This window comes from Nycticebus coucang, chromosome 22 (assembly GCF_027406575.1).
Source record: "Nycticebus coucang isolate mNycCou1 chromosome 22, mNycCou1.pri, whole genome shotgun sequence".
Classification (NCBI taxonomy): domain Eukaryota; kingdom Metazoa; phylum Chordata; class Mammalia; order Primates; family Lorisidae; genus Nycticebus; species Nycticebus coucang.
The window spans coordinates 43,703,757-43,722,442 of record NC_069801.1 but is presented as its reverse complement, the minus strand read 5'-3'; the positions used below and the strand labels follow the sequence as shown (position 1 = coordinate 43,722,442).

The following is an 18,686-nucleotide window of genomic DNA, read 5'->3' as shown; positions in this document are numbered from 1 at the left end:
ACCGATGTGCTTCGATCACCCAAACCAAATACCTTTCAATAAAATAAAATGTCTGCTCTTAGCCGCAGCTGAAAAATGTATGTCAAAGTTTGATAATCAAGGCTGTTCCTCACTGCCATGGAAAGTAAATCTGCACGATGGGAGAAATTCTGCCCGGAAAGACCTCCTCCCCTTCCTTGTGGCCTCTGGCCTCCCGGCGCCGGATGAAAAGGAATGAAATTGAACGAAATTGAACGAAATGAAGTGAAATTGACCAGTGAAATTCGCCAATTTTCTTCCCCTTTAAACTGCCGGCTCTCAGCAGCACTCTCTGAACCCCAGGCCGATTTCTTACCATTTTTTTCTCACCTCGGAGAGACGAAGGTGTGCCCTGAATATTTTCCTATTATTGTCACCAATTGTGGGGATCTGCCCTGAGCAGCACCTCAGCTGCCTCCACCCAAGCAACCAGGGAAACCGCAGAAGCCATACAGATGGGAGGGCCTATTTTTCCTCCTAGGAAGCCAGGCCCTTAAGTAAGTCTCCTTAAATTGAACATCCACCCTACACACCCACAGGTTAGGAGGAAGCCGCTGATTGAGCCCTTCCAGATTAGAGAAAGAAAAAAAAAATAGCTGGGAGGACTCCAGCATACAAATCCTCCAAGTCCCTAATCCTTGTCTTTGCCATCCAGCTTGCAGATCGGCCCTTCCCAGCTCCTAAAAGGTTCCCCATGAAGCCAACCTAAGGGAGTCCTGAATTCCAAATACTCTCCCTTCACCCCTGCCTTCAGCGTGTGGAGCCTCCAGGGGTCCCTTGACAATTCCCTTTCTGGGTATTTTTCAAGGCCAATTGGGTATCAGTGGCTTACCTCTAGCCTAAGTCCTTGGCCATAATTATATCTGACCCAGGTCTGGCCTTTTTGACCCACTGGGAAACTGTGGTCTAAGCCCTTAAGTTCCCTGAGAGCCCCCTGTAATGACACATCTTACTCTTCTTCCCCAATCCTCTCATTTCCACTGTTTCCTGATATGGACCCTCCCACACATACACAGACACCAAGCAATATTTTTCGATAAACTCACACACACACTTTCACAAAGACACATTAGGGAAGCTAGAAGGGTCTGCTGCTTCTGCTATAGAGAGCAACTGTGGAAGTATCTCATCTATCTATATATCAGATATGAATCCTAGCTGACTTAATTTTCTTTCTTCTAAAGAAAAAAACCACTACATAAATCTACTTAAAGCTCTGACCTAAAATATCTGGGAGTGATATATTCATGGTAAATGAGATCATGAAGCTATAAAGCGCTTCATTGAAAGCACACGTACACACATATGCACGCACAGACACACACATACAGAGATCACATTCACCCCTCCTCAAATGAAAAGAAATGAAATCAAACTCACAGCAATAGAAATTAACAAAGCAGCCAGCCAGAGACCATTATCCCAGTATCAGCAGACATTTCTCCCTTTTTACCGCTGAACCTAACCTTACTTCTCCTGAATCATTTCATAAAATGGTGGGAAAGGTGTTCCACTGCCTTCAACCTCCCTCCCTCTGCTCCCACAGTCTCTCAGTAAGGAAGAGGAGAGCGGTCCCTCACTTCTGGGAGAGGGACTGTATTCACTAACATGCCTTTTTGAGCCTTCTCTCTCCTCCACTAGTAAAGAGGTTGAGAGACCTGGGAGTCCCAACAACCTTTCCAGTCTCTGGTGTATTCTTCCCACCCTCATCCTGATCCTCTTTCTGTAGGGGCCTCTGTCCTCTACCTCTGCCTGCTTTCCCATTTCTAGCTGCGGGATCCTAGCTAAAGGGGCCTGTGTGGCCCAACCCTCTCAAGTGCTCTGATCTGGGCCTCTAACCCTGCCTTCTTCTTCCTGTCTCCCTGTCACTTCATCTCTCAACCCTTGCCCTCAGCATATGTTTGTTTTCTGTGAAGGCTGCACGGTATCAGCAGACATTTCTCCCTTTCTCACCTATACTCTTACCTGGAATTTATTAAGAAAAGAGCTAAGCAACCATCTTTCCTTCACCTGAAGCATCACTACTCACCTAACTCACTTGTGCTCCCGGCCATTGGGATTCCCAAACATCAGCACAGAGCTGGGAGGTTCGATGGGCTTATGGAAGACTGGAATAGACCAATTGATTTGAACTGGGGCTTCTGGCAATGAACCTGGATCAAGGGATAGGAAGTTTTACCCTAACAGAGTGAAACTGCACTGACTCTCTCTTTCAGCTTATAATGCATGGCTAACCCTCTTGGTGGCAGGAAAGAAAAGTTTTACAACCCCCAGTTCAAGCCTTTCACTCTGTCACATGTTGGAACGCGAGAGGGAGGTCCAAAGGCCCTACAGTGGCCAAGGAGAAGCCCCTCTTTTCCTAGGGACAGTCATGGTGACTGAGAATCACAAACACACACACACATGTTCACAAACATACCCTGAAATACAATTCATTAAAAAAGACAACAAGAAAGGATACACATGCTGACCCAAACACAAAAACAAATTACAAGCCCCATAAAAGTCCTACACAAGGAGCCATACAGAATAGACATCGGGAGACATATCCAGCTCGAATTGAATTGTACTTAGTGGGGATAGTATCCATGAGTACTTAGCACCCACATCTACCACACTAAAGTCTTAACCAGATGGAGATCAGAATCCTCAGGTACATTTGAAACACAACCCCTCTGCCAAATTCCAGGCAAAAACTTCTTAGGAGCAGATCGAAAATGAAAGTGCCAGTGGGGGGGGGACACAGTCCTCCCAGAGACCTGGCCTCATCAATAGCTGAAGGCCAAAACAGAAGTGGACCTGGTATCCTAGGAGTCTGAGCCCTCCCTTGCCTGCCTGGGCTGCCCAGGGGCATTTCCTTACCACCCCCTGCTGGGGAGCAAAGGGTCTTCAGAGAGAGCCCTCAAAAGGGACAAGGGAGTACAGGCAAACAGAGCTGGTGACTGCTGAAGTTCACACACATTTATTCAATTGACACCAATCCGGATGGGAGTGAGACAGGCTTTTTCCCTTTCTTCCGCACAAACCATCAGATGATTTCACAGCCTCCCCACAGTGGAGAAATCTAAATCAATGCACACCCAGTGGACAGAGAATGAGAGACAGCCCGCTGTACAGATATTTACACATAATTACAGGACCCCTGCCACAGGGTATGCCCTTGCCCACCCCACCCCATCTCTCCAGTCCCCGGCCCAGACCCTTCTCTCCCACCCAACCTCATTGCCTTTAAGCCTCAATAAATATGGTAGAGCCAGGGACAGAGCTGAGAGGGCTGCTGGACCCGATGGCTGGCAGCCAGGGAAAAGGGAGAAAGTTCCTTTCAAAGCACCCTAACACAAAAGAGAAAGGATTTTCCTCAGTGGAGTGGGATCCAGGGTTTCTGCAGGTATTGTGGAGATCCCCATTTCACCTCTCCATTCAGTTCCGCCTGTGTAGACACCGGTTTAGATTTCAGAGGAAACGAAATTCCTTGAAGAACAGCAAAAAAAAAAAAAAGGTGAATTTTTCTTTTAAGCACAACGCGGATAATAGATGTCTTTAAATTATAATTGAACAAGGTGAGTCTCAAAGTCCGGGAAGTAGTGAGGAGGAGAGGCAGAAAGGAACACCTCTCAGCGCAGTTGGTGTTTCTGTGGAAATCAGCAGGGCCTGGGGCAGGCATCGCTCCGAGAATGCTTTCTTCTGCGCTGCCAGAGAGGTGCAGAGGCTGTGGGAAAAAAGAAGGCTTCCCCTCTCTATTACTGCTCAAACTGGATTGGGATCTTGGCTTGGGACCTCCTCATGCAAAGACCTGGGCCTCGCCCTGAGCGATAGAGCCCGCTTCGTCCCAACTATCAGCGAGATTCCCAGCGTGAAGCTTGAAGTGTCAAGCCATGCACGCCGGTCCAAGGTCTGCAGACTCTTCATAAATAGACTTCCTGAGTTCCGCTGGGACCGCAGGAGCTCCAGGGAGAAGCTGAGTGCGGGCCTAACCGACCCTGAGCCCGCTGGGGTCAGAAGTGGCAGCCACTGAGGCCGGCGACTTTGCTGGCAAACGGGGACCCTGAGGACAGAAGTGCGTCCCCAGGATGCGACAGGCGAATGTGGCCGGCTACAGGAGCTAGGGCCGGGGCAGTCAGCATGGCCAAGACCTGGGCTTGACCCCCAGGACCGGCGGCTGCCGCGAATGGCGGTCCTGGGGAGCCCTCACCACTGCCCGGGGGTGCTGTCCCGCCGCCACCGCCACTGCCACCGTGGCCCATTATGTGGTCTATAGAAAAGGAAGGCCTATGTCCTGCCCCGGAGCTCCCGCTGCCTGCAACACAGCCCGCGTCCGTCTTGAGTCCCTGGCGCAGAAGTGCAGTCGACAGACTGGCCGCAGTGCCCGCCGCAGGAGGGCTCAGGGACGCAGGGTAGAAGGTTTTGGAGCAGCCCAGCTCTGCACCCAGGAAAGCGGGCAGGCTTGCGGGGCCCGGGCCTGACCCTGGGGTAGGCGCAGGGGCTGGGGCCGATGCAGCGCCCGCGAACACCGAGGCCGTCGGAGGTCCGGGTGGAGGAGCAGCGGCACGGCCTGGGGGAACCGACAGCTGGCAAGGAGCAGCGGCTGCTGCAGCGGCAAAAGCAAAGGCGTGCGGGTGTGGATGCGGATGCGGGGCCGGCCCCGGCGGGGGTGCGCCGTAGGCCGGGAGGGCCAGCCCGTAGCCATAGCCATAGGCACCATAAGCAGCGAAACCCGGCAGGAAGGCGCCAGGGTCCCCAGCCGCCGCGGCCCCGCCACGCAGCAACAACTCTGGGTGCGGATGCGGGTGTGGATGCGGCGGTGGTAGCGGCTGCCGTTTGAACCTCTTGCGGCGCCGCAGGAAGCTGCCGTTGTCGAACATGTCTGCCGACTCCGGGTCGAGCGTCCAGTAGTTGCCCTTGCCCGGATTGCCCGGCTCTCGGGGGATCTTGACAAAGCAGTCGTTGAGCGAGAGGTTGTGGCGGATGCTGTTCTGCCAGGCCGGGAACTTCTCCCGGTAGTAGGGGAAGCGGCCGCTGATGAACTCACAGATCTCACTCAGCGTCAGGCGCTTCTTGGGACTCTGCAGGATGGCCATGGTGATGAGCGCGATGTATGAGTAGGGCGGCTTCACTAGCGGGCTCCGCGTCGCCGCGCCCCCCGACGGCGGTCCTGGCCCTGGCCCCGCCGCGCCTGGCCCTGGGCTTCCCGCTGCGGCCGCCGCCCCCCGGGGCGCTAGAACGCGAGGCTCGCCCTCCGAGCAGCCACCCGACTCCTCCTCGTCCTCTGCTACGTCTGCCTCGGCTTCCTCCGGGGGAGTCTCGTGGCTGTGGGGGAGCACGTCCCGGGGGGCTCGGGGCCCGGAGCGGGCTGGGAGCTCCCCCCCACCGCTGCCGCCGCCCACCACGTCTATGTCTGCGTCGGCCTCGGACAACGCGGCCGGGGAGCTCTCGGAGGACATGATCTCGCAGCAGCAGCTGCCCAGGGTCATGGTGCCGCCGCCGCTCTCCGGCTCCGCTCCGGCCGCGGCTCGGGCTCGGCCGCCCTGCCTCTGGGGCGAGCGTGTTTTGCGCGCGGGCGGGGAGGAGGCGGGGGACTGAGGCTGCCAGGGAGGGGTGTCCCCCGGCTCCGCAGCGCCCCCTGGTGACCCAGCTCGGCCGCTGTCTCCTTCCAGTGCGCACCCAGCTGAAGGCTCCCTCCTTTCCTGGTAGCGCGAGCTGGGAACTGCACCCGGGGCGCCGACGGAAGGAGCTGAGGCCACCCCTTACCCTGGCGGATCTGGGTCCCCTGTCCCCTTCGCTGGGAGTGGTGGCCTTCGCTGGGAGTGGTGGGGTTGGGGGATTGGCCCCTCCCGCCTAGCGCTGTCTAAGGCGGAAGAACCGCGGGCCTGGGGCGGAGCTCCCTGGGCGGGGTGATTTAGGGTAGGCGGGGCGGGGCGGGAGGGGGCGGGCAAAGAGCCTCAGTCTAGGGGCCCAGCGGGAACAAACTGCCTCCGCCGCGGGAGCTGGGCTAGGTGGTTGGAGGCGGGTCCTCCGTTTCCCCGCGCTACCCCAAACCCTTTGCTCCCTGGAGCCTCCTCCTAAAGTGCGCTCAGTTCCTGGACGTGGCGTTAGCCTGCTGGAGCCCGGATAAGTGGCGGCAGCCCCCACTCTTCTCCCGAAGGCGGCTCCCGGGCCACCAAGGCCGAAACGTAGTTGGAGAGCCAGGGGGAGCCTGAGACTCCGGGACTTACACTGCCAGAACGGGGCCAGCCGGGGACCGCAGAAGCCCAGCATTTCCAGCCTAAGAGAAAGAAGCACTTGAGTGATCCCGAGGAGCAAACTTGGAGCTGCCTCGGGCCTCGGAGAGGTGAGAGATATTGACTGTGCCCTTCTGCCCTCCAAGGCCAGGGGCCCGCCACCCATCTCCTCTCGGGGAGACCCAGGGAGTGTGCCCCTGCTCGAGGTCTCCTCCCCGAAGCTTCTGTGCGGCGCTGCAGTCGCATTCCCGAGGCGTGGCCAGGTGCTCCGTACTCCGTCTTTTTCTTGTCTTGGTATCCATTTGTCTATCTTTGATTCTGTCTCACCCTCTGTGAATTTCTGCTTCCGTTTCCTTTGGTAACGGCATTTGTCTGGGTGTCTATTCATGAGGCTGGGAATCCTTAGCTTAATTTCCCTTTTCCCCTACCCCTATTTGCACTGAGGACTGCCCTCCCATCTTGCTGACTGCCAGGCTTGTAGGCTTTACAGGCAGGCAGCAGGATCCCGTCTCCTCACTCCCCTCTCCTCTCTCAATGATCGCTGACCTCAGCCCCGGCCAGAGTTGCCTTTATCTCTCAGGATCTTGTGTAAGTTTGGTCTTATGCACTCTTTCTTGCCAACCGGGCTCCTGCCCAGCCTATCAGGCCCTTTCTCTTCTGGCCTCCTTCCAGGACCCAGGAATGAGCGCCTTCAACATAGATTGAGCCCATTTCAATCTCAGGGGTGTGGAAGGGGAGATGCGCTCGGGACCCGGACAAGAGCGGATAGTTGTCTATACCCCACAGCGCCGCGCAGTGGCCAATGCTCGGGCATGCGAGCTGAGTCCCAGCTGTGCTCCGCTGTCACTAGACACTAATTAGGTAACTTCCCTTTCTGAACCTCAGATTCATGGTCTGCGTTGTAGTTAAGAGTAGAGATCCTAGAGTCAGGCTGCTGGGGTTCCAGTACTGTCCTCACTACTGACCAGCTCGGTCACCTTGGGCAAATTTCTTAAACTTTTTATGCCTCTGTGAAATTATAAAACCCATACTGGGTAACTAATATGTAAGAGTGGCCATGTTCTAGGTTATTTATAAAGATGATATTGAGAGTGCTTTGCAGATTCTTTGGGCCCTGTTCTCTGAGACAGAAAGAGGTTAGAGGTCATGAAGTTTTCCACCTGGATCTCAAGCCCTGGTCCAGCCCCGGAATGGGTTACTGACTAGATTACTGATGTCATCGTCAGTCTCTGTGGTCCCCTGTAGATAAGTGCCGGGAGCAGAGTGGGAGGTAATTCCCCAGAGGGCTGTATCTTAGTAATGTGAATGTCAGGATGGATGACATTCTCTCTTTCACCTAACAGCAGCCTCTAATCTATGGATTAGAATAGTCTAGTGTTAAGGCAACTCTCCCATTACACAGAAGAGGTTATAGAGACCCAAAGAAGGGGGAAAGGAGTTACCCAGGCTCCTACTATGAGATGGAGTAGGGCTGGGTTGCAACCATTGTCACAGAATCCTCACTCTTCCCAAGCTAGGAGCAGAAAGGGATGGAAGATAGGTCTAGCTACTCATATCCTGTGAGAGCAAGTCCCTTGGACCCCATCTGGACCTCTGATCAAGGGAATACACTTTAGTTTAGTGCACTGGATCTGCATAAGCAGACTATCCTCAGTAAAAAAAAAAAAAAAAAAAAGGCTCAGTCCTCAAACTATGGACAAAAAATCAGACAGGAATTAGTTAGTGGCCCTGGGATTCAGATTTTTCTGGGCCCTCCAGAAGAAAATAAGAAGGTACTGGAAAGACATTTCTTATTTGTGTCCAGATAAATTGACATACCTAGAGTTGCTAGACTTACTTTACCTGGCAACCCTGCACATACCTCAAGCTTGCTCTTTACTACATGGATATCTTTCTCACACTTCCAGAACCCCACTCATAGATACCCTACGCCACAGACCACACACTGACTCCAACCCAGCTCAACTCTGCTAGTGCCTAAATAAGTGGAGAGAAAAACAATATTGTCATCATCTTATGCCATTTCACCTTCTGAATGTCTTCATTTCTAAAGCGGCAAATGGAAATCAGTAGCTTCCCTCCTTGCCAGCACTCTCCTGCTTCCCCAGACTCCATTCCCTCACGCAACTCCTGGATAAGACTTGTTGAGGCATTTGCTGCCCAAATTCCCTGGTTCTAATGCTTCACACGAAAAGCTCTACAGAGCAGCTGCAGCAACCAGCTGAGCCTCTGCCTGGGCCAGGTGTACATTGGTTGCTAGTGAGACCCACCTTGGAGGAAGGGAGTACAGAACCTCCAGCCTCTCCTCTGCAGGGTAGAAGTGGGACAATTTTTTTTTAAACTGAGTCTCACTTTGTTACGCAGGCTTGAGTGGTATGGTGTCATCCTAGATCTTAAGGAATCACCCAGACCTTTCTCACACATACTTTTACAGGAATGGAAATTAAGACCCAGGAGATCATGTTGCTTGTCAGGTTTTTGAGAGGGCTTAAGTTGGGGTGGACACACGTAGGTGTCCAGGCTCCCAGCCTAGAACTTCTCTGTTTATCCAAATAACTCTGCTTCCCTGACGGAGCTCCACTCTGAAGAGGGAGGTTTGTGGTAGCCTCTCGCCCCTGCCAATAAATTGCCAAGGTTCGGGTCCAATTTCTTTTAAATAGTGTCAGCAGTGGGTGCACTGGGGGCTGGGAGAAGGATTCCTTCTGTTTTCTTGGCTTCTCCCCACCCCCAACAATCCCCCCTTGCCTTTCCCACCCTCAGGCTCAGTCTTTTGAGTGTCCTCAGCAGTGTCGCAACCCTCATGAGCATGTCCCTCCCTCTGGGAAAACCTGGAAGCTTTCCCAGAAGCCTGGAAGCCAGCACCCACCTGTGGCAACCTCCAAGCAGGAAAGGCTGCAGCCCCTGTGGCCTACTCCCTCATCTGCCTGACTGCCTGGCCACCTTCCTTGGGTAGCCTTGACAACTGGGAGGCAGCGTTTGAGGGGAGTGCCTGTTTGAGGTTTTCTGCTCCAAAATGTTTGGATAACCAGTGAGAAGTTGTTGTTTATAGAGAAGTACAGGCTGTCGGCGGGTCAGGCCAACTCTCCCTCCCTGTAAACTAGCAGTTCTCTGCTGGGGGAAAGGAGAGCCCTCTGGCGATTATGCGAGTATAATTTCGTCAATCTTGAAATGGGCAAAAAGCGGCACCAGCTAGAAACGGAGCACGTCCCGAGTCGCAGCGCCTAGCGATCACGCGCGGCCTGTCGGTGGTTTGAGCTCTGCGAGCGCGAGGGTCTGGCCCTCCACGCAGGTGCTGTGCAAGGAGAGGCCTGAACTGGTCAGGGTGCTCTGTGCTGCCGGACACTTCTCTAATTTTATTAACAAAATCAGCCAGCCTCTGGGAAAGCGGTGAAGCCGGCGCTTCAACTCCGGTAGGGGCTGCCGCTCTAGAGCCAGAGGTTTTCCTAGCCTAATCCAGTACATCTCCACCTGGATCTTTGTCTGCTCTGGGGCTGTCAGTTCCCTTGGCCCGGGAAGAGGGTGGGTGGGTGGGAATCCAGATCGTGTGACCAGCAGGGTCAGACCTCAGGCAGCGTAGCTTCTCAGGCACAGGAATGACAGAGACTCCAGCTTGTCGCCTCCACCCCCTACCCCCACAGCCCACCTATCCACCCCAGGCTCAAAGATACAGGGGCCTGGCACCTCTGCTCCTCACATCTCAGCGAGGCAAAGTTCCAGACTACGAATTGAATTTCATCTTTCTTTCCTCCCATTACTCCTGGCCACTGTCCCCTCTCAGGCCGGTCCATCCCACCCCACCCCCATTACGTAGTGGGGAGCCCATCTGAGCAGCCAGGGCTGGAACACGGCACAGCACTTGAGACAGTGAGCTGTGGAGCCTGAGGACTATTGTTCGTGGGAAGAGGGTTGTGGCTCTGGAGAGAGTGAAAACAGCGCTGCTCAAAAACCGCCTGGCCTTGGGCGCAAGCTCCGGGTCAGTTATGGAGAGACGCTTCCAAGAGCGGGTCTAAGTATGCTCTTGTGGGTTCCTCGGTCCTCTTTGTGTCTGCCCTCTGGACCGCAGTAGCTGTGTGTGGCGGAGCACACCCCAGCGCGACTAGCGCCAGTTGTGTGTCCTCCTCTCCCGAACTCAGGCTGTGTCTGCAGAGCGGGAGAGACCTGGGACTGCTCTGGAGGGCTCGCCATCCATACTCACAGCTTTTCCTCGAGCCCTGAAGCGCTGTGACCTGGGGATTTCAAACTCGCCTGGGGCCAGGCGGGGTAGGAAGGTACGCGCCTTGGTAGGAGTCTGTGACTGTGGCGGGGAGAAGGTGGAGTGTGTACAGAGATCACGCTACGGGACACCCAGGATGACTAGAGCGGCGGCCTCCTTTCTAATGGATTACACGCTCCTGCTAGAGCAGTAGCTCCTCTGGAACAGAATGCCCTCCTGGGACCCTGAATTGGGACGATGCAGGGCGGGAGAGAAGACACGTAGCTGTACCGACTCCCTGTGTACGCTTGTCTCTCTCTCTACCTCCCCCACCCCCTTCCAAGTCCCAGACAGGGAAATCGCGAGCCTTAAGTCCCCACGGGGGCGGAGAAATACGGTCAGGTCTCTGTATCCTCTGGGACGGGTGCGGAACCGCAAAAGCCTTGTAGAAGCAGAGCTAGGGGACCGGCTGGAGCTCTGGACTCTAGTGGCGGATTCCTAGGAAACAGCGACCTCTAGAGGAATCTCGTAGCCACGCAAAGAGTCAGGAACTAGCCGACAAGGTCTGAGACCAAAGCAACCTTTCCCCACCCAATTCCATTCCACCCCTTTGGCAAGTCATCAGAGAATCCTAACCTCCACTCTTTCCTCACGTGCGCTTCCTTTTCCACCCTGTTCTCGTGCTTCAATTCTTGCTCAAATCCGGCCTCCTCCAGAAGGAAGCCTTTTTTTTTTTTTTTTCCTGAGACAGAGTCTCAAGCTATCGCCCTGGGTAGAGTGCCTTGGTGTCACAGCTCACAGCAAACTCCAACTATTGGGCTTAAGCGATTCTCTTGAGAGCCCAACCAATCTTCCCCTCTTCCTGCTCTGAGCTCTCAAAAGCTAAGGCCTGAATTTGACTCCAGCGCTCCACCACCACACTGCACATTCAACCTGCTTCCTGCCTCTCTCTTCTCCAAAGAGACCATTAATCTGCTCTCCCCACCCTTTGCATTGCCTATCGCTGTGCTGTCCTCCACCCAACCAGCAAACAAAGACTATAGTCTTTTCCTTGGTGTGTATGTCACACTTTATGGGGGCAAGACATGATTGCAAGAGGGACTTTGCCTAACAATTGCAATCAACGTAACCTGGCTTATTGTGCCCTCAATGAATCCCCAACAATAATATATATATATATATATATATATATATATATATATATATATATATATACATATATATATATATATAAAATATATAAAGACTACAGTCTTTTATCACAAAATTGGATTGTAGATTTTCAAAGCTTGTTTCTTAGATGGTGAAACTGAGACCTAGACAGAGGGTAAGGTCACAGGATAAATTGATAGCACAAGTGAAACTAAAACTCTAGCATTATGAGTATTCTTTTTCCCCCCAGCTTTCTCCTTCTTACCTCAATTGGAGCAGGTAATTAGGGGGATAGCTCCTTTTGAATTCATTTGAGGCCTAAGTCGGGGAGTTCTGTCATAGGAGGGGAGAAATGCAGGAGGAAACAGGGAGGTGGTCTCTGTTCCAGGATGCGGCAGTAAGGAAGACGGGGGGACAAAGCTGTGCTGAGAGATCAAACTCCCCAATCCTAGATCAAGCTCCTATAAGGGCTGCAAATATCAGGGGTTGGCTGAGTATCTTACATCAGCAGGTATACAGGGCTGGGAACAGATTCAACACTAGCAAATTCCACCTTCCTCCATCCACTCTTCCTCAGCCCCGAGGGGAGGAGAGGCTGAGAAACAACTCCTGCTAATACATACCCAGAGGGCACCCCTGAAACCCCAGATCTACAGGAGGAGGCCTTCTGGTGCTTGCAATTACAGAATTAAAGGAGAAACTGAGAGGGTGGTTTGCCTGTAATTTGCATGAGGTCCCAGTGATACCTGCCCAACAGCCTGGCTGCTTCACTTTCTACGTATAGTGTGCTTGTCTGCACAGGATGCCTGGCAGGCAGCATGGCTGCTACCTGCTTGTCCAGCTTACCTCCAACGCCTGCACTCCACACAAACCTGATGTACTCTTTCTCACCTCTTCATGTGGCTCACTCCTTCTGTGGCTCACTCCTTCTACCTAGCCTATTCTTAATCCTTCTTGGTCTATTTTAACCAGAAAGTTTATAAGATGCTTGCCCTGGTAACATGCCACACACCAGACTGCAATAGGCTCCCACCTCTGTGTTCCTAAAGCACTTAGCTGCTGGGCACTGTGACTCACAGGTGTAATCACTGTTTGCACTCTGTGAGGCCGAGGTGGGTGGATCACCTGAGCTCAGGAGTTGGAGACCAGCCTGAGCAAGAGTGAGACCCTGGCTCTACTAAAAATAGAAAAACTAGCCGGGTGTTGTGGCTGGTGCCTATAGTCCCACTTACTTGGAAGGCTGGGGCAAGAGAATCCCATAAGCCCAATGCTTTGAGGTTGCTGTGAACTATGATGCCACAGCACTCTATCCAGGGCAACAGAGTAAAACTCTGTCTCAGAAATAAATAAATAAAGCACTTAGTTCCATGTTATGATTTGTTTTCCAGTTGGTAGACGGTAGACTATGGGATCCTTGAGAAAGAACAGGGATTATATTGCCTTCCTTCATCTTTATATTTCCTCGACAAAATGGGGATAATAATTTTATTTGCCTCATTATGGTATGAGGATTAAATGAGATGAAGCACATAGCCCAGTGCCTAAAACTTTGAAAGAGCTCAAAAAATGTTTCCCATAATCATTATCAATCACTGTACATAGTAGGTGCTCAACGTGAGATATCTCAGTACATGAATGAAAGAATGAATGACATGAAGCATATCTCCCTCTGTCTGGGACTTCCCAGAGAAGTAGCTTTGATTTTTTTATTTTTTTGAGACAGAGTCTCATTATGTAGAGTACCATGGCATCACAGCTCACAGCAACCTCAAGCCCTTGGACTTAAGCGATTCTCTTGCCTCCCAAGTAGCTGGGACTACAGGCATCTAGATATTTTTTTGGTTGTTGTTGGTAATTGTCATTTTTGTTTGGAAGGCCAAGACCAGGTTCAAACCTGCCAGCCCCCAGCCCTGGTGTATGTGGCTGGTGCCTAGTTGCTGAGCTACAGGCACCAAGCCAGTAGCTTTGATTGTTAATAGAAGTATGTGTGCTCTGAGAACAGAGTTTCTCTTCCCTCAGTCCCCCCACTCCAGGAGGAGAACATGTCTCCCTATCAGATACAGTCATCCATGGTTCCTGGCTGCAGCCAGCAGTCATTGGATTTGTCCCTCATGCTCTTCTGCCTCTTGTGTCTTTTAAAGTGGTTGTGACAATCAAACTAGCTGCCAGATTGAGCCCTGTTAAAATCTTTCAGGGGCTCCTCTTAGTTGCTTATAAGACAAAACTCAATCTCCTTGACGTGATGAGCTGAACTTGCTTGCAGTTTGGGGGTATCATAACCCCACAGAAGGAAATCTCCCTTCCTGTGTTCCATGTGATCCTAATGGTAGCTGTCCAATTTCTGTTCCCCATCCCCACATTTACCCCTAAAAGCCAAGAGGCAGTTCTCTGCAATATAGCACTGCAAGTCCAAGGCCGCACTATTGGTCCAGGCAGTGGTAAGTGATCTAAGCTGAGCCATTCACTCCTTCTATATGATTTGATATATGAAGCATGGGTTTGGAGATATATGAGTATAGACTATGGGATACATGAACTCTGGGACTCTGGAGGACTACTTCTGGTTTGGGATCTGAAGATAGACTCCAGGCTTAGCTGCCAGAAACTGTCTTTCCTGCCATGTGGAGAGTGTGGTTTAACATTGAAGCTCATGCACAGAGGGAAATGGCCTAAACAGCAGAGGCTTGATAACAGTGTTTGAATCCTGGGACCCAGCTCTGTCTGAAACTAGAACTCTTAGACTTTCCAGACATGCAAAAGAAAGAAATCTCTCCCCTTACTAAGCTAGGCTAAGTTGAATTTCTGCTAGTTGAGTTGAATTTCACAAAAAGCAAAGTCACAAAAGAAAAGAATCCTGGGCCACTGAGACCACTGAACTGCCATACCATTCTGAACTGCCTGCACAGACTTTTATGTGAAAAGGAAATAAACTTCAATCTTGTCTAAGCCACTGATGTGAGGATTGGCAGGAAAGAGGACAGTCTGTCACTTGCAACTGAACCTAACCCTAATTATTACAGGAAGGGATGGGGAAATGTTCCATGCATGCATAGGAAAGGTCTGAGGTAGTTAAGCCTGGGGAATAAAAGTTTAGTTCAACTGCCCTCTCCAAATCCCTACAGAGTTGATCTGGGGCACAGAGACCAAGGGAAAAGGGACCCAGAAAATGGTAAAGAGGCTCACTTTCTGTGACCCATGCAAGGGCTGTCCCTCAGGGATGCAATAGGTTACCTTAATTGTAGTGAATTCCTGTCACTGGAAGTGCTTGAGTAGAGTCTGGGTCATCACTGAGTAGGAATCTTGGAGGCATCAGGTGCAGCAGAAAGAGTTCAGGTCTTAAAGCTGAGTTCAGATTATGTACCTCTCACTAGTCTCAAAAAAATACTCTCTCTAAGCCTTTGTTTCCTCATTTGTTAAGTATCCAGAAAGTTCGGTTGGAGCCTGGGAGTGAAGAAATTTCTTGGCCTGCAACCTCAAGGAGACTTTGGAGACCTAGCAGTCTCCTAGTAGTCAGGATGCCTCAGTGAGGTCCCTCACCCCCCTCTCCGACCTTGGCATGTTCAGGGATGCCTGCTCCATCCTGCCCAGGGAATGCACTTCCCATTGGTTTGTTCCTGCAGCTGGAGAGGAGCGATAGGGCCTGCCTCTACTTCTACCCCTGCCCCTGCCTCTTTGTGTGACCTCAGGAGTGCCCTTGCCTCTCCCAGGACCCCAGTTTCACCTGACAGAAGTGCCTCCCCTGTCCCAGATAATCCGGCTCCAGAATCAGGGCTTCTAACCACTGTCCACAATTCTAAATATGAGCAGTTTCCATTGACAGCAATAATAATCATGTCATTGCATGGCCTTGCCCTGCCCAGCCCCCTCAGAGCCTGCCAGAACAGGCTCCTCCTCATCTCCTTCTCTGTAATGTCCCTGGAGTTGCTCCCACCCATCATCCCCAAATGGCACCAACTGCTATATGAGCTGACATCACAGGGGAAGCCATAGCACACACATGCATGGCCTGTCACAAGAGGCTGTGCTTGATGCTCCTTTCAGAAATCTGGAGCCACTCACATCTGGTGGGTTAGAGGCAATGAAATGGGAAATATGAGGTAGTAGAAGAGATCTTAGAAGGAGCCCAATCGGGGGTCTGGCAGGGAGACGGCAGTGATGGGCAGGCAGCTTTGGGGCTTGAACAGTGCAGGTCCTAAAATCTAGTTCCCTGTGCCTACCACTGACACCCAGCATTCAGGGGCCAAGGTACAAGAAGCCATCACTCTGGACAGATCAACAGCCAGGACACAGACCCCACCCAGGATGGGAATAGTTAGTGCCGAGGCCTCCCAGGGACAGAGGCCAAAACACCTGAGGAGGGGCTCTGGTGACAGACTCCAACGGGAAGTCCTGTGGAAGAGGGCAGTGGGCTGTGAGCAGGTGAAATTCTGACTATGGTCACCAAGGGGACCTTTGAGAAATAAAAGGGGACTGGTACCAAAAGAGCCAATGTGACCACACAGGGAGCTTGGTGCCCTGACGAGGGCTGCATGGAAATCAATTCTAAGTATTTCTCCTGCAGGTACGTCTGCACACATACAATGTGATATATGCACAAGGCCTGCTAGCAGTTCTGTTTGGAGTGTGGAAAAGTTAGAAACTGTGTAAATGTCCACCGGTGGACGGGTTAAGCAAATAATGGAACATCCAAAGAAGGGAATAGTAGTATTACACTGTGTAAAAGAGAATAAAGAAATTCTTCATGGGCTGACCTGGAAAGGGCTCCAAGATACATTATTTTACTAAAAACAAAAATCAAGATATAAAATATTGCAAACATTATGCTTCTGATTGTATTTTGGGGAGAGGGTCTCACTCTGCTGCTGATGCTAGAGAGCAGGGGAGTCATCCCTTGAAACTCACTGCAACTTGAAACTCCTGGGCTTGAGTGATCCTCCTGCCTCAGCCTTCCTGGTAGCTAGGACTACAGGTGCTTTTTTGGGGGGGGGGATGAGATCTCACTTTGTTGCTCACTCTGGTTTCAAACTCATGGCCCCGAGTAATCCTCCCACCTCTGCCTCCCAAAGTGCTGGGATTATAGGCAGGAGCCACCAGACTAGACTTTCCATGGGCATTGTAAGTGTTGAAGGCAGGGAATGTGAGAACTAGAACTCCTGGGTGCTTGCGAAGGTCTCCCAGCAGCCCATCGGGCAATGAAGCGGGACCTCAGAATTCTGCTATCAAGGACCTTAGATTTTCTGCCTTTCTCTCCTTTCTCTCCTGTTCTGTTCCCACCCCCTTTGTCTTCAGCTTGCTCCCTAAAATAATCAGTTTTTTCAGTCTGCCAGGCTAGACAGGCATCAGACTGGAAGAAGGGGTTTCATAGGAACTAGAGCAGCAAACCCTCCCCTCCTTTTCTTCATTTTTCTTTGTTCTTCTTTATTTTCTTTCCCTCCTTTTCTTCAAACCCCCAGTCCACCTCCTCCAGGAAGCGTTCCTGTGAGTGGTCCACAAGTTCCCACCCCCTTCACAATTCAGGGGATCAGATCAATGCCCAGAGTAGGGCCTACATCTCCCTCTAGCAAGGTCCAGCCCTCTTTTTACTAATTTTTTTTTTTTTTTGAGACAGAGTCTCACTTTGTCACCCTTGGTAGAGTGCTGTCACATCATAGCTCACAGCAACCTCATACTCTTGAGTTCAAGAGATTCTCTTGCCCCAGTCCCAAGTAGCTGGGACTACACCCACCACAACAACCTGGCTAGTTTTTCTATTTTTATTTTTATTTATTGATTTTTGAGACAAGAGTTTCATTTTGTAACCCTCAGTAGAGTGCCATGGCGTACAGTTCACAGCAACCTCAAACTCTTGGGCTTAAGTGATTCTCTTGCCTCAGCCTCCCAAGTAGCTGAGACTACAGGCGACTACCATAACATCTAGCTATTTTTAGAGCTGAGGTCTTGCTCTGACTGAGGCTGGTCTCAAACCTGTGAGCTCAGGCAATCCACCCACCTCTGCCTCCCAGAGTGCTAGGATTACAGGTGTGAGCCACTGTGCCAGGACTCTTTTTTCTAATTTTCCTCCTTAACTCCCTAAACCCCAAGTCCAGCCTCCAGACAATGGGAAGTTCAGACCAAAGTCCAAGTGTGGCCAGCTCTGGCCAGGCTGCCCATGAAGGGAGACAGTAGAGTAGAGGAGTCTTAGGCCCTGTTTGAGAGGTCCCAAGTTGGGCAGAGTAGTAAATCATGGCCCACCATTACAATGATTTTGCAGTTGCAAAGGCCATCTCCATCCAGGAAGAGAGGATAGGGACATTCTCCCAGTTTTCAGAAGAGACTGAGGCAGGGGTGAAGACAGGCTAGAACTGGTGAGTGACCAAGGAGATCTCTCATTCCGTAAAGTGTTTTGTACATTATATTTTCATCCACCAATATTTGGCTTCTCTGAGCAAAGACAGTGTCTGATTCATTCCTGAGTCCACCTCCCAGGAGGAGAACAGAGCCTGGGAAAATCTAGTGCTTGGAAAGTAATTACTATGAAGGGCAAAGAGAGGAAAGGACTTGCTTAAGTGTTTGATCTGGGATTAGATCTCAGGTTTTCTGCCACCCAGCCAAACATCCTTTCCTTTATTTCCCTCTTAACAGAGTAGATCAGTTCTGTCTACCTAGGATCACTCATTTCACCGCCATTCCAAGCCCCTCTGCAGTGGTGCAGCTACCAAGAGCTGCCAAGAGGAAGTGGGAAGGATGGAAGATCAGGGAGGGCTGGGAACTGCAGTCAGTCGGGTTCCCCACCGAAGCAAGTGTTTTTCAGCCACCAGAGGCCCCTGCTAGTCCCAAATAACATCCAAATGGACCCTGGCTTCTTTCCAGTGATTTCCCGCTCCAATCAGGTGCAAACAAAGTGGCCAATAGGTGGCGCTTTTGTCTCCATAAAATTGGATGGATAGAGGGAAGGGCATGAGGATAGAAAGAGAGGAGCATTAGGGAGCAGAGAGAAATGACAGAGACAAGAAAAGGGGAAACCAATGAGCTGTCACTGGCTTGGAAAGGCTCCTTTCAAGGTCAGAACTGCAGGTGTGGGTTTGTGAGAGGGGGACATTAGGGTGAACTGAAGAATTGTGTTGGTG

At 51.5% G+C, this 18,686-nt stretch overlaps 1 protein-coding gene and 1 long non-coding RNA gene across 2 annotated transcripts in view; one reads left to right on the top strand and one right to left on the bottom strand.

Annotated features, from left to right (window-relative positions):
• Positions 1-2,783: 2,783 nt before the first annotated feature.
• On the bottom strand, positions 2,784-5,652 carry FOXD2 (forkhead box D2). The gene has a single exon (XM_053576696.1). It carries the CDS (start codon positions 5,487-5,489, stop codon positions 4,014-4,016), a length of 1,476 nt encoding a protein of 491 aa, XP_053432671.1. The 5' UTR covers positions 5,490-5,652; the 3' UTR covers positions 2,784-4,013.
• Positions 5,653-6,026: 374 nt separating this feature from the next.
• LOC128574920 (uncharacterized) overlaps positions 6,027-18,686 on the top strand; it is a 54,356-nt gene continuing 41,696 nt past the window's right edge. The window contains exon 1 of the long non-coding RNA XR_008376879.1: positions 6,027-6,346. This is a non-coding gene — a long non-coding RNA (uncharacterized LOC128574920). The remainder of the gene's footprint in view (positions 6,347-18,686) is intronic.

Coding starts and splice junctions, on each gene's coding strand:
- FOXD2 (XM_053576696.1), bottom strand. CDS start 5,489: ATGACCCTGGGCAGCTGCTGCTGCGAGATCATGTCCTCCGAGAGCTCC.